This window comes from Prionailurus bengalensis, chromosome B2 (genome assembly GCF_016509475.1).
Source record: "Prionailurus bengalensis isolate Pbe53 chromosome B2, Fcat_Pben_1.1_paternal_pri, whole genome shotgun sequence".
Taxonomy (NCBI): Eukaryota; Metazoa; Chordata; class Mammalia; order Carnivora; family Felidae; genus Prionailurus; species Prionailurus bengalensis.
Window position 1 is genome coordinate 142,275,764 of NC_057349.1, and position 15,072 is coordinate 142,290,835.

At 41.2% G+C, this 15,072-nt stretch overlaps 1 protein-coding gene across 2 annotated transcripts in view; it reads left to right on the top strand.

Moving 5' to 3' along the window:
• The window catches only part of SNX9 (sorting nexin 9), a 126,588-nt gene that overhangs the window by 50,171 nt on the left and 61,345 nt on the right, over nucleotides 1-15,072 (top strand). For both annotated transcript variants that reach the window (XM_043593111.1, XM_043593113.1), the window contains exons 2-4: nucleotides 8,359-8,445; nucleotides 10,939-11,013; nucleotides 12,295-12,420. In XM_043593111.1, the coding sequence (XP_043449046.1) occupies nucleotides 8,359-8,445; nucleotides 10,939-11,013; nucleotides 12,295-12,420 (288 nt within the window). The remainder of the gene's footprint in view (nucleotides 1-8,358; nucleotides 8,446-10,938; nucleotides 11,014-12,294; nucleotides 12,421-15,072) is intronic.

Consider the following 15,072-nt stretch of genomic DNA (forward strand, 5'->3'; position numbering starts at 1 on the left):
CTATAACCGAGATGCAATGACAGTGAAGATGGATGAAGCAGAGGAACGAATTCCTTAAAATTATGGAAAATAGGCTGAAAAGAAAGGGAAAGGTATTGGATCACAAATGTAGACTTAGGGAACTCTGAGACTCCTTAAGGCATAATAACATTTGTAGCATAGGAGTCCTAGAAGAAGAAGAGAAAGAAAAAGGAGCAGAAGGTTTACTTGAGTAACTATAGCTGACAACTTCCCTAATCTGGGGAAGAAAACAGACATCGAAATCCAGGAAGCACAGAGAACTCCCATTAAATTCAACAATAGCCAGCCATCAGCAAGACATATCATAGTCAGATTCACAAAATACACAGACAAGGAAAGAATTCTGAAAGCAGCAAAGGAAAAAAAGTCCTTAACCTACGAGGGAAAACAGATCAGGTTCACAGCAGATCTGTCCAAGGAAACTTGGCAAGCCTGCGGGGAGTGGCATGATCTGTTCAATGTGCTGAATGGGAAAATGTGCAGCCAAAATACTTTATCCACCAAGGCTGTCATTCAGAATAGAAGGAGAGATAAAGAGTTCCAAGACAAAAACTGAAGGAGTTTATGACCACTAAACCAGCCCTGCAAGAAATATTAAAGGGCCTCTTTGGGGGGAAAAAAGACCAAGAGCAACAAAGACTAGAAAGGAACAGAGAACATCACCAGAAACACCAACTCTACAGGTAACACAATGGCACTAAATTTATATCTTTCAATAATCAATGTAATGTAAATGGACTAAATACTCCAATCAAAAGACATAGGATAAATGGATAAAATAACAAGACCCATCTGTATGCTGCCTACAAGAGATGCATTTTGGACCTATAGACATCTGCAAATTGAAAGTGAGGGGATAGAGAACCATGTATCATGCTAACGAACACTAAAAGAAAGCCAGAGTAGCCATACTTATATCAGACAAACTGGATTTTAAACCAAAGATTGTAATGAGAGATGAAGAAGGGTATTATATCAAAATTAAGGGGTGTATCCATCAAGAAGATCTAACAGTTGTAAATATTTATGCCCCCAACTTGAAAGTTCCCAAATATTTAAATATATAAATCAATTAATAACAAACATAAATTCATTGGTAAGTTTCAAGAGTAATGGGAGACTTTAATACCCCACTTACAACAATGGATAGATCATCTAAGCAGAAGATCAACAAGGAAACAATGGCATTGAATGATACACTGGACCAGATGGACTTAACAGATGTATACAGAACATTTCATCCTAAAGCAGCAGCATACATGTTCTTTTTGAGTGCACGTGAAACATTCTCCAGAACAGATCACATACTCTGTTCCAGATCAGCCCTGAACAAGTATAAAAAGACTGAGATCATACCATGCATATTTTTAGACCACAACACTATGAAACTTGGAATAAGCCTCAAGAAAAAATTTGCAAAGACCACAAATACATGGAGATTAAAGAACATCCTTCTAAAGAATGAATGGGTTAACCAGGAGATTGTAGAAGAAATGCAAAGAAAAAAAATACATGGAAGCAAATGAAGATGAAAATATGACAGTCCAAAACCTTTGGGATGCAGCAAAGGTGGTCCTAGGAGGGAAGTATAGGGCAATACAGGCCTACAACAAGAAGCATGAAAAGTCTCAAATACACAACCTAACTTCACACCTTAAGGAGCTAAAAAAGGAACAACAAATAAAGCCTGAAGCCAGGAGAAGAAGGGAAATAATAAAGATTAGTTCAAAAAATAAACAGTCTAGAAACAAACAAAAAACAGTAGAACAGATCAGTGAAACTAAGAGCTGATTCTCTGAAAGAATTAACAAAATTGAGAAGCCCCTAGCCAGACTTATCAAAAAAAAAAAAAAAAAAGAGAAAAGACCCAAATAAGTGAAATCATGAACATACGAGGAGAGATCACAACCAACACCACAAAAATACAAACAATTATAAGAGAATATTATGAAAAATTCTATGCTGGGGCGCCTGGGTGGCGCAGTCGGTTAAGCGTCCGACTTCAGCCAGGTCATGATCTCGCGGTCCGTGAGTTCAAGCCCCGCGTCGGGCTCTGGGCTGATGGCTCAGAGCCTGGAGCCTGTTTCCGAATCTGTGTCTCCCTCTCTCTCTGCCCCTTGCCCATTCATGCTCTGTCTCTCTTTGTCCCCAAAATAAATAAACGTTGAAAAAAAAAAATTAAAAAAAAAAAAAATTCTATGCTAACAAACTGGGCAATCTGGAAGAAATGGACAAATTCCTAGAAACATAGAAACTACCAAAACTGAAACAGGAAGAAATAGAAAATTTAAACAGTCCCATAACCAACCAAGAAATTGAATCAGTAATCAAAAATCTCGCAACAAACAAAAGTCCAGGGCCAGATGGATTCCCTCGGGAATTCTACCAGACATTTAAAGAAGAGTTAATACCTATTCTTCACAAACTGTTACAAAAAATGGAAGTCAAAGGAAAACTTACAAACTCATTCTCTGAGGCCAGCATTACCTTGATTCCAAAACCAGACAAAGACCCCCACCAAAATAGAGAATTATGGGCTAGTATCCCTGATGAATATGGATGCAGAAATTCTCAAGATACTAGCAAATTGAATCCAACAGTACATTTAAAGAATTATTTACCACAATCAAGTGAGATTTATTCCTGGGCTACAAGCTTGGGTCAGTAGGCACAAGTCAGTGTGATACACCACATTAATAAAAGAATGGATAAGAACCATACAGTTCTCTCAATATATGCAGAAAAATCATTTGACAAAATATAGCATTCATTCTTGATAAAAACCCTCAACAAAGTAGGTACGACTATCCAATGGAAAAAAGACAGTCTTCTTCAACATATGGTGCTGGGAAAACTAGACAGCAACATGCGGAAGAATGAAACTGGACCAGTTTCTTATACCATACACAAAAATAAATTAAAAATGGATGAAAGATCTAAATTTGAGACTAGAAACCATCAAAATCCTAGGGAACACAGGCAACAACCTCTTTGACATAAGCCGTAGCAACTTCTTACTAGACAAATCACCAGAGGTAGGGGAAACAAAAGCAAAAATGAACTATTGGGACTTCATCAAGATTAAAAATCTTCTGCACTGTGAAGGAAACAATCAACAAAATTAAAAGCCTACTGAATAGGAGAAGATGTTTACAAATGACATAACCTGATAAAGGGCATCCAAAATCTGTAAAAAACAAACAAACAAACAAACTTATTAACCAAATTCGATACCCCAAAAACAAGTAACCTAGTTAAGAAATGGACAGAAGACATGAATAGACATTTTTCTAAAGACATCCAGATGACCAACAGACACATGAAAAGATGCTCAACATCACCTCATCATCAGGGAAATACAAAGCAAAACTACAATGAGATACCACCTCATACTTGTCAGGATGGCTAAAATTAACTCCAGGAAACAACAGATGCCGGTGAGGATGCGGAGCAAGGGGAACCCTCTAGCACTGTTGGTGGGAATGCAAACTGATGCAGCCAGTTGGAGGTTCCTCAAAATGTTAAAAAAAAAAAAAAAAAAAAAAAAAAAGAACTACGCTATGATCTAGCAGTTGCACCACTAGGTATTTCCCCAAAGGATACAAAAATATAGATTCAAAGGGACATGCGAACCCTGATTTTATAACAGCATTATCAACAATAGCCAAACTATGGAAACAACCCTAGTGTCCATCAATTGATGAATGGATAAAAGAGATGTGGTATATGTATACAATGGAATATTACTCAGCCATCAAAAAACCCCCGAAACCTTGTCATTTGCAACACTGTAGGTGGAGCTAGAGTGTATTGTGTTAAGTGAAATAAGTCAGAGAAGGACAAATATACGATTTCACTCATGTGGGATTTAGGAAACAAAACAGATGAACATATGGGATAGGGAAAAAAGAGGGAAGAAATCATAAGAGACTCTTAATGATAGAGAATAAATAGGGTTGGTGGAAGGGAGGTAGGGTGGGGATGGGGTAAATGGATGATGGGTATTAAGGAGGGCACTTGTGATGAGCACTGGGTGTTATATGTCAGTGATAAATCACTAAATTCTATTCCTGAAACTGATATTACACTATGTGTTAACTAACTAGAATTTAAATGAAAATTTGGAAAAAAAAAAAACCCCACAGGACAAGGGATAAGCTACGATTTCACAAAAAGTCAAATGAGTGTGCTTAAGTAAAACAAGTTTGGCATTTGGAAAGGTGAACTAGTTATATAGAAATATCACTTACATGCAAAACTTCTGGTCTCAAGGGTGTCAAATTAATAAATCTGTCCATCCCTTGAATTTTTTTTTAGCTTTTACTTGAGTGTCTCTGTTTTTAAAATGAGGTAGCTGCATTGCTGAAGATGGGCTGCTTTCCCCCCGAGATTTAATTGTGATTTATGTGAAACCAGAGAATCAGATGCCTAAGAATGGGGGCTTGCCTTCTGCATTCCTACTGCCTTATGGACTTTTTTGCTGACAGTTTTTTGGTCATCTTGAACTGTTTAATTCTTTCTTGTTCATTTTAGGTTCTAGCGTTTTGTTTTTTGTTTTGCAAAATAGGAAATGCAGTAGTATATTTCTATCCAGTGTTGCTCTTTATTTAGAATGTCCTTTTAATAAATTCTTTGGTTTGGGATTATTGGTTTGTATCAGCTTGGATCTCTTGTTTGTGCGACAGAATCTTTTTTTTTTTTTTTTAATTTTTTTTTTCAACGTTTATTTATTTTTGGGACAGAGAGAGACAGAGCATGAACGGGGGAGGGGCAGAGAGAGAGGGAGACACAGAATCGGAAACAGGCTCCAGGCTCTGAGCCATCAGCCCAGAGCCTGACGCGGGGCTCGAACTCCTGGACCGCGAGATCGTGACCTGGCCGAAGTCGGACGCTTAACCGACTGCACCACCCAGGCGCCCCGATGTGCGACAGAATCTAAACTCACGTTAGCGTAGGCACACAAAAAATCCATTGGCTCTTGTGACTGAGAGGTCCACAAACAGAGGTAGCCTCAGGCTTGTCCTTCAAGTGATCTCCTTGGGACACTCTCTCTCTGCCATTCCACTCCACCAGAGATGGACCTTCTCCATACCTCAACTAGTTAGCCATTGGCGACATTTTCAGAGAAAATTAACCATCCATGCTCCGCAGCAGCTGTATATTTCTAGGAAAGAGTTCGAATTATTCCTGTTTGGATTATATGCTCACCAATCACTTAGAGCCAAGGCAGGAACAGTTTCCAGAAAGAAGAGATGTGAAGCAGACAGAATAATAGATGCTTACAACCTGGTCAAGAGGATTGAATATTTTTATACCTGTCTCTCTTCCCTCAAAAGGAAATCTGTGTTAAGGATGATGGATTATGCACATATCAGGTGTGTGGCAGCACGTTTAGTATTCCAGTGCCTGGAACGTTGAGAGCTTTGGATCTGCTAATGTTTATTTGCCTGTAGCCAGATAATGGAGCTTGTGTTTAAGGCTGCTGTCTACTATCTCTTGACCTTCGTCTGAAATACTTTCTGGTATTGCTATTGAAGAGATTAGTTACTGTTGGCGGCGGTGTGTGTTCAGCATATGGTATCACATCATCTGCCCAGGATCTGTGTAGACACTTAGCTCCCGAAAATACTTGAATCATTTCTTAAAGTGTAGCCAGTACTGGGGAAAGCAGTATCAAAGACCGGAGTTTTCCGGAGTGCCTGTGTGGCCCAGTCAGTTGAGCGTCCAACTTCGGCTCAGGTCATGATCTCATGGTCTGTGAGTCTGAGCCCCGCATCGGGCTCTGTGCTGACAGCTCAGAGCCTGGAGCCTGCTTCTGACTCTGTGTCTCCCTCTCTCTCTCTGCCTCCTTCCTAGCTCATACTCTGTCTCTCTCTGTCTCTCTCTCTCTCGAAAATTAAATAAACATTAATTTTTTTTTTTAAATGGGCTTTTTCTGTCAAAGGCGGCATGAAAGAAACATAGTAGGACTGATGGGCAGTGGGGGTGGGGGTGAGCCTCTTCAAATAGTGTCAGTGGTAGAGACGGGGAAACTGGGAGGTGATGGGGGAGAGAGAGAGAAGTCAGATGGAAGCCAGATACAAGGATGGGAATAAAAAAGGAGGTAATGGGAGACAGCGCCCCAAGGCTTTGAAGACAGCACTTCCAGGCCACCTGAACTTGATAAGATCAGAGGAGTTGCTGAAATTTGTTTTCTCTTGACATGTTACGCTCATTTGGGGAGGTGCTTTTTGTTGTTCTCTTTTGTGTTCTTTTGTTCTCCAAAATTTCTTCCCATTCTAATTTTTAAGAAGCATCTCTAGGTGTTTGTTTTTTAATAAGGCTTAAATCAGTGTTTATGTAAACCTGTAATGTTTGTATACATTTTTCCATGGCTAACGTTCAGTCATATTTAAATGTGTAAGGGGGTGTCCATTTTTAGTTTTTCACTTGTTTCACCAAGTCACAAGTTTGATACACAAGTTTTGGCACACAGGAAGAGGCTTTGGTATTCTGTATTGGGGCTTAGATTTAGCCGGATTAAAAAATTGTTAGCCAAGATTCTTAAAAAAAAGCAATAACAAAACAGCAGGTTCCACATCTGGCTCTTGTGTGCACACCAGGGCCCTTCCCAGGAAGCCCGCAGCCCTGGGGGTTGTGTCCTGGCCCCGAGGACCCTCCTCACCCCCCTCACACATTTACGTGCACCTGCCCTCATTGCATGAGGAATTGAGATTGGGGAGACATGGTTTTTAAAAAGTACCCCCCAACGGGACCAGAAGAATTCTATCTACTTTTGCAGCTGTATGAGAAAAAAGACCTCACAGTTTCGTTGTCCTTGTAATGACCTCAGGACAGCTGTCATGCTCACAGAGTTCTCAGTGCTTGCGACCTGCCCCCCCAGCCCCCTTCCTAGCCTCTCTGGACAGAAGTCCAGGAGGATGCCATTCTGTGACTGACAGACAGTAAACTAGCATTTGCTTCTAACATTTTGTAATGAAAAAAAAAAATCTCAAACGTGTAGAAAAATCAAAATCCTTTTCCTTTGAACACCATCAACCTACCATCTAGATTCTATAAATAACATTTTGCTATACCTGCTTTATTGCATTTTCATGCGTCAGTCCGTCTTACTATTCTTAATGGGTTTCAAAATAAATTAGTATTTGGAGTTTTTTTTTTTCTTTAACCTTTTATCATTAGATGTGAATCCTTAATCCTTGTTCTAAGGATTTCAGGCATCATTACGCAAGTGTGGGGAGAGTTCACTGACAAGAACAGTTCTCGCCATATGGTGGGTGTTCAGTAAATATTTGTTAAGTGAGTGCAGTTCCATTAGTCCTATTTGACTAGCCTTGTGCATATACTTGAACTTGCTGCTTGGGACAGTTACTTTGAAAATAAACCCTATGTTTCCTAGGTACATGTTATCCCCAGTTTATGATGGACCTTCTTTTATGAGATAATCCATGAAAGACAAATATTTAGAATTTGAAGCGCATTAAAAATGTGTATTCACTAAATACTACAAAAGTATATAAAAGACATGTTTTTCACAGCACTGATTGTCTTGGAATATGTGTGTGGCAGAATTCCTGGGAATTCTGCACAGCTGCTCACGTCAACCAAAACAGCTTTCCTTTAGTCAGTTTTCCACGAAATTACGATTTTATTGCAGGGAACATTTGCAAATCACAGCTGTTAGGTTACCTGGCCAGTATGCACAGCCCCGTGTAGATCACTGCATAGTAGGAAGTATTCTAGTAGAAGTATGTAAATACATCTTGCCACCCACATCTGAAATTCTGAGTTCAGTTGGCCAGGGGTACTGCATTATTAAAATTCATCCCAGTGGCTCTAGATAAAGCATAGTGAACATTTTCACTGCCAGGGAATAATCTAAACATGTATGAATCTTGTGTGTGTGTGTGTGTGTGTGTGTGTTCGTGTGTGTTCCTTCGGTCCCCGAGAGTGAGTGGGCCCAGAATGAACGATATCTCTATTTCCACCTCTCACCTCTTTAAAGAAAAGGTGTGCTTCCCACCCCTCCCCACCCCCCACCCACGCCGATGAAACAAGTGTATTTTGAGAACACCTTGGGGGCTGATCTCTAAATGCAGCGTGGGCCACCTTTCTTCTTTCCAAAACAGAGTAGGGGCTCTCATTCTTGGTGTCCTTTTTCCTCACAATAGGGCTGATGAATCATTTTGGTGATATGTCTTCCTTTATTTCAAAATAACCACAGCCATGAAGTGTTTGTTCATTACCAGCATGTTTACAAAGTGGACAATAAAGGTTGTTTTTTTTACTGTTAAGTTTATGTTTGTAACTTCCTCTGCTTGTCTCTATTCCCAATAGGCTCGAGTTATGTATGATTTTGCTGCTGAACCTGGAAATAACGAACTGACGGTTAATGAAGGAGAAATCATCACAATTACAAATCCGGTAAGACAACAGGTTTAAACCCGATTGTCTCTTAAAGGATTTAATAAATTGATCATTCACACCGACACGAATTTTTTTTCTGGTGCTTATGAAGTATTGATGATGAAGTAAGACTCTATTTTATAAACATTGATAAAAGTTAAGTCCTCTAAAGGTAGTTGGATGGGGTTCCATCAGACAGAAATGGAAAGAGACATCCCAGCCAGATCCCAGCCAGATCTCAGGTACAGAGATTAGAACGTATTCAGTGTTTCTTGGAAGTCACAGCTATTGTTGGTTGACAGCCCTACGAGCCAGATGTCTGGCTGATACTACACGTGTGTTCTTGAATGTGTTTTCCCCATGAACTCCACGAGCTAAGGACTTCTCATCTCTGTTTTACAAATGAGGGTAATGAGACATAGAGGTTAAGCAACTTGCTCAAGATCATTTTGCCTGTAAGTGGCGGGGCAAGGATTCAAAGCCACATCTGTTGAGCCTCTGAGCCTCTGCTCTTGCTCTCTGCTGGGAACACTACACGTAAACAAGGGTTCCCAAGGGTACAGGGTACACGTAGGCCTGTAGCAGACAGGCTAAGAAAACTGGCTCTTAGCCAGATCGGATAGGACCTGTGGGCCAGGCTGTAGACCTTGGGCTTCATCTGTAAGTAGTGGATTCTTTTAAGAGCTTTGCTTGGTTTTTATTGTTGATGCTGTCGTAGGCAGGTGGCAAGATGACACCTGCACTTCAGGGAAATTAACCTAGCAGAGGTATGTTGAACGAACTGGTGTGGCTGGAGTCTGGGGATGTGCCTTTCGGCGGTAGCGACAGGAGTTGGAAAAAGCTAGACACGGGAGGCTTTGTGGAGTCAGCCCCAGAGGACTTGGTGCCAGGTTAGATACTGGTGGGAGAAAAGAGGCAAGGATCCATAAGGTTTTTGGCTCTGACCTTTAACCTAAGAGAATGGTAGATTTATTAAAGTATACGAGTCATGAAGAAGAGCTTCTTTGGAAAGGTTAAATGAGTTTCTTGTTGGATGTGTAGAGTTTGAAGAAAAGCAAATAATTAGCCCTTCCCTATAGCTTTGCATCATAAAAATGGAAATGCCGAGCTGGGGGTAAGAGCTGGGAATAGGCCAGCTCCCTGGACACCTCAGGGAGTAGCCTGTGAGGAGGGTTGCCAGGACAACCGAGAGGCACTGGGAAGGAAAGGGGGAGATTCTGGGGCTCCCCCAGGTGGGAGGGACCGAGGGCAGCACGGAGACCAGGGACAGAGGACAGCGAATGAGCAAGAGAATGATGGCTTCTTAATATTGGTACTGTTTTCAAAACTTGTCTTCTGTGCTTTAGATACAGAAAAGCATCACTGGGTAGGAACAGTATATAAGCTTTAGATAATACACCAGGTGTAGATAAGTAACTAGGTCCTATTTTTAATCATAGGAGAAATTAAAGATTCTTTACCCTTCTGATTTTTCTTAATGGAGAAATCATCTTGATTTCTTGGTAAAATAGTATTGAATTTAAGTTGCTGTTGTGGTTACAAATGGACAAAGTTGTGGCTAAAGTGATTTTTGAAGAAGAATGTGTTACCTAGATTCAGGTAGTTATTAACTAAGACGCGATTTATGAACTTACGACAACTCTTACTATTATAAGGTGAAAAGGTAGGTCTTTGTTGAAATAATGGATTGGAAAGTGGGAATTCTGGTATAGAGGACTTTATTATTTAATATTGTTTATCCAGAAGAGCTAAGGAACCATGGATCGGTTAGCTTTTCCTAAAGAGCAGGCAATCTCAAAGCTTAGTGGCTTAATCGAAAAACCTTTTGCCGCTTTGCTCAAGAACTTATGGGTTGGCTGGATGGTTCTACTGACCTGAGATGCCTCTCCTGTCTTCAGTCACCTGGTGCGCAGCTCTGGGCCAAGTGCTTTAACCTGTGCTCACGCATGTGCCTGGCGATTCCCCTCCTGGTGGCTGACTTTGGTTGGGGCAACAAGGAAATTGGGCCTTTTTTTGTCATCATCCGGCAACCCAGATTATTCCCACAGCAGCTCTTTTGAAAAAAGTGTGCAAAGCCCCTTGAGGCCAGACTCTGAACTCACCCCGTATTATTTCCACCTCATTCTGTTGGCCATAGAGGTCACCAAGCACATCACGGCTTCCAGAGGGGGTGGTATCCTCCTGCCTCTTGACAGTCGGAGCTGCGAACCATTTTCATAGTCTGCCACCAACCGATAAATAGAAAGGAATTACACAATGATGGCATTCTGTTCTGTTGAATAGGCTACTTTGCAATCTTCATTGCTTGTTTAATGTCTTCAGATTATATCATTTTCTAAAGTAAAAGAGAAGCCTTGGGAATTTAAAACTTTGAACAGTGTTAGATCAGTGGGAATAAAGAGCTTAACGTTAATTATTTTTTCCTGTATGACAACTCCCAAAGCAAAATTTTGCAGGCAACTCCAACTGTAATCTTGGTCTTTTTTCTTTTCTCTTTTTAAACGTTACTAGGATGTTGGTGGAGGATGGCTAGAAGGAAGAAACAGCAAAGGAGAACGAGGGCTTGTTCCCACAGACTATGTCGAAGTAAGAACTTATTGTCATATAGTAAAACCTGGTCTTTGTCAAACGTCTTTTTATGAATTATGGCAAGTAGCAACTTTATTTTTAATCAGAAAGTTTCCACTGTAAAAGTAATACCTGGTAATTATGTAAAATGTGAACAATACATTGAAGTAGAACTAAGAAAAAATATTACCTATAGACCTGTGCTCCAAAGAGTGACTCCATATTTAGCTTAAGTTCCTTTTAGGGAGAGCAACTTTTAAGTACTCTGAATAAATGCTCCTATTTTTCCTGTGTTTATATTGTGTAATAGCTGCTGCCTATAATACTGTTTACATTACAGAGTTCATTCACAAAGTTTAAAAAGTTTTTTGTTTTTTGTTTTTTTTTTTTTTTGAAGTAGTTCTCTTCTCTCTGTGCTGGTTTTGGACATATCTCTTCAGTTCCTTCTCCCCATTTCCATAGACAGAGGGTCTTGGATGAACTAACTTCTGGGACCTATTGCCTGGTTTTAAGCTGTATTCCCATAGATGCCAAGGATAGTGTTACAGCATCTGGGAGGAGCCTCCCAGCCTGGGACACACCCACTCAGCTGACACCGCCCCCCCCCCAGCCCACCCTGAGCCAGACTCCTGGCGCCCCCTGCTGGTTGTCTGTAGGTCACTCAAAATTGAGTCCTGGGAACTGAGCTTGCCTTTCCACTCAGGTGACTGAAACTAAGGTGGCCTGGTGCCCTGGGAGTAAAACTGAACAAGAACAAGGTGCCTATGGTTCCCCTCCAGCAGAGAGGAATAATGCCCTGGGAGGATGTTTACCTGGGCACTGCCTGCAGAATGGGAAGACTGTCCGTCTGTTGTTCTGATCGAGAGTTGGGGTGGGGAGTTTTGAACCCTCTGGAGAATCTGATGAAATCTGGGGCCCTTCTCGGAAATATGTGCCCGTGCATGTACCCCAACCTCTTCTGTCGAGTTCCACAGGGTTCACGGGCCCCTGGACTCAGTCCACCTGTCTTATACTTATGTTGTGCTTTACCTCGGTGCACTGTGTATTCAGGACTCTAAAAATAGACAAGAATGAGAAAAATCTAAGGATTTAAGTTAGTGCTGGCATTAATTGCATTTTCTAGAACTCTGCATACTTCTAGAAAGGGATGGTTAATACAGATGTTCTGGGGCTTGCTTACCTTTTAAAAATATAAACCCCTTTTCCATAATAGATGACAATTCTTGCTTGCCCTCAGAGACTCTAACTCTGAAATAACCCTAATCTATAAAAATAACTGTGGTTCTTTCTAATATTCAGATCTTGCCCAGTGATGGAAAAGACCCATTTTCTTGCGGAAATTCAGTGGCCGACCAAGCCTTCCTCGATTCTCTCTCAGCGAGTGCCGCTCAGGCCAATTCATCAGCTGCCAACAGTAATAACCAGGTGAGTCTTCCATCATCTGGCTGGACTGAGCACAGCGCATTTGTGAGAGCTTGTGATGCCTCCGAGCCATTGCCATCCCCGGAAAGCATAAACAAAATAGCTGTTAGATGTGTGTGTGGCGTTTCTGTTGGGTATTAACAAAGAACTTGCCTGTTAGGCGGGCTAAACACTTTTTAAAGATGATTATAAGAGAGAATGCAGGGTGTTCATTGAGAGTTGCTTTTAAAAGTCTGGCATGATATGAACACGGACCTTGTAAGGTACAAATATTCTCTCAAGTGGGGAAAGAAAAGCAGGGTCCTATGCTGAGGTGATCTGTGTCAACACTCCGCTGAAACAGGAGACGATTTCTCAGACCTTGACATGGTCGTTACACTCTCAGAGCCCCCACGTCTTGTGGACACTACACGTGTAACAGTGGCTGCAAATCCAGCACTTAGCACTCGGTATCTTGTATTGCTTCTAGAAAACTTACAATAGTGGGATGATTTGGGAAAAATACACTGAAATTCTACATTGATTTTAAGGAAAGTTTGACCAGTTCAGGTGACTCTGCCTAGTTATCGTAAAATGATTACCTTGGGCGAGTGTCAGCAAGAACAGTCAGAAGATGGACATCAAAATGTTACCCTTCCTAAATCTTTAGAAGCAACTCGGCTTCAGGGGATGTTATTTCGTGATACTCTTTAACTACAAAAAAGGTTTTGAATTATGTGAAGCCTAATAGTCGTATCACTTGAGAATTATTTGCGTGCAGAATGTTTATATTTTAACCTTCCAAGAGAATTTCTCAAAGTGCTATTACCATATGTTAACTGCAGGTTTTACACATTTTTAGATAGCTTTTGATGGACATCCTGAGTTACAACTTAGTCTGACCCAAATACTTAAAATTCAGAGGCAGAGTGATCACCACAGTTGAGCATTTGCCTGTATTTTGTAACTCTAATACCTGAGGACCCTGGGCAGTTAAAGACCACGCAAGATAAAAGTGAGACAGTAGTAGTTAGGGGCACCTGGGTAGCTCGGTTGAGTGTCCCACTTGATTTCAGTTCAGGTCATGATCCCGGGGTCGTGGGATCAAGCCCCGTGTTGGGTTCTGTGCTGAGTGCGAAGCCTGCCTAAGATTCTCTCTTCTCCTCCTCCTCCCTTTGCCCCTCTCTCCTGCTTGCACTTTCTCTCTCTCTCTCAACAAAATAAAATCATATTTTTTAAACTGTGAAGCCATGGTAGTTAAACCTTCCTTGAAGTTTCACCAGGGATTCTCAGCGCGAGCACTGTTGACCTCTGGGGCCTGAGCTTCAGCTTGTGATGTTTAGCAGCACCCCTGGCCTTGATTCACTACATGCCAGTGACATCCCGTTGCCCTCAGTTGTAACAACCAAAATTATCTGCAGATGTTGCCAGATGTCCCCCGGGCGCAAAGTCAACCAGCTGAGTTCACTGAGTTAGACAAAAACATCAGGGAAGTGGGTTTGCACTGAGTAAAAGACAACATTTTAATAAAAGGGAATGATGTTCAGATGATCATAGAATAAATGAAGGAAACAAAAGATGGAAATATTCATCTTATTTTTGTTTTAATTTTTTTAGTGTTGAGAGAGAGAGAAAGAGAGAGAGAGAGAGAGAGAGAGAGAGAATATCCCAAGCAGGCTCCTTGCTGTCAGTGCAGAGCTGGACGTGGGGCCCAGACACTCAAACCGCAAGACCATGACCGAGGCGAAATCAGAGTCGGATGCTCAACCAACTGAGCCACCCAGGCGTCCCAGTTCGTCTTATTTTAATTCAAGGACCTACATCAACCATTATCTCAGGATAGGCTGAAGCACTCTGCACACAAAGTTGCAGTCAGGCTCCAGTCTTGCCCTGTTGTGAAATAGCTTCCTCGGTGTTTAAATGTAGCAATACAGACGGATTAGCATAAGTATAAATGTTTTTTCTTCCAGGTTGTTTAGAAGAAAATATAACCACCTTTTCGAAGTTGGATTTTACTAATCCGTTCGGACATACTAAATCTAGCCAGATCCTTTGAAAGCAAAGAAAAAGTGAACTGAAACTAGAAGTAACAACATAAAGCAAGCATGACCATAATTAACTGAGCATTTGGATTTAATTTAAATCAAGTAAAAATATTTTTAATAACCGTCTATGCCTTCGGTTATCTGGGATAGGAAAATAACTTAAATAGGCCAAAATGGTGATGATGTTCATACATACCATGAAAACTGTCCTGACCAAGAAACCAGGCAGCCATTATCAATTAGTAGCTTTTAAAACTTTTGCTGTCGGGTTTACTCATTCTTTCATTTTCTGGATGTCAATGAGAAAATACTGTTTTTGTCCCAGGGATGTGCCTCTTGGGATTTTCTAATTACTCTGGCACTGTGTTCTCTCCCAGAGCTCAGTCTGATTTGGAGGACAAGTATGTCAGAGGCGCCGGCTCTCTCTGTCCCCCGGTCAGGCCGTGCAGGGCACACCCCCTGTCCCCTCCGCACACCGTTCACTTCCGAACCAGCATCTGTCTGCTGTCCTCGGCACCGATGATTTGAAAGTTGGCTTTCTTCCCACACACGCAGATTAAAGCCCTGCATTTAGCTCCTGGTTATCCAACTTTCTGACTGTTGTATCTTTCCTCTAAATCGTGTATCTTTT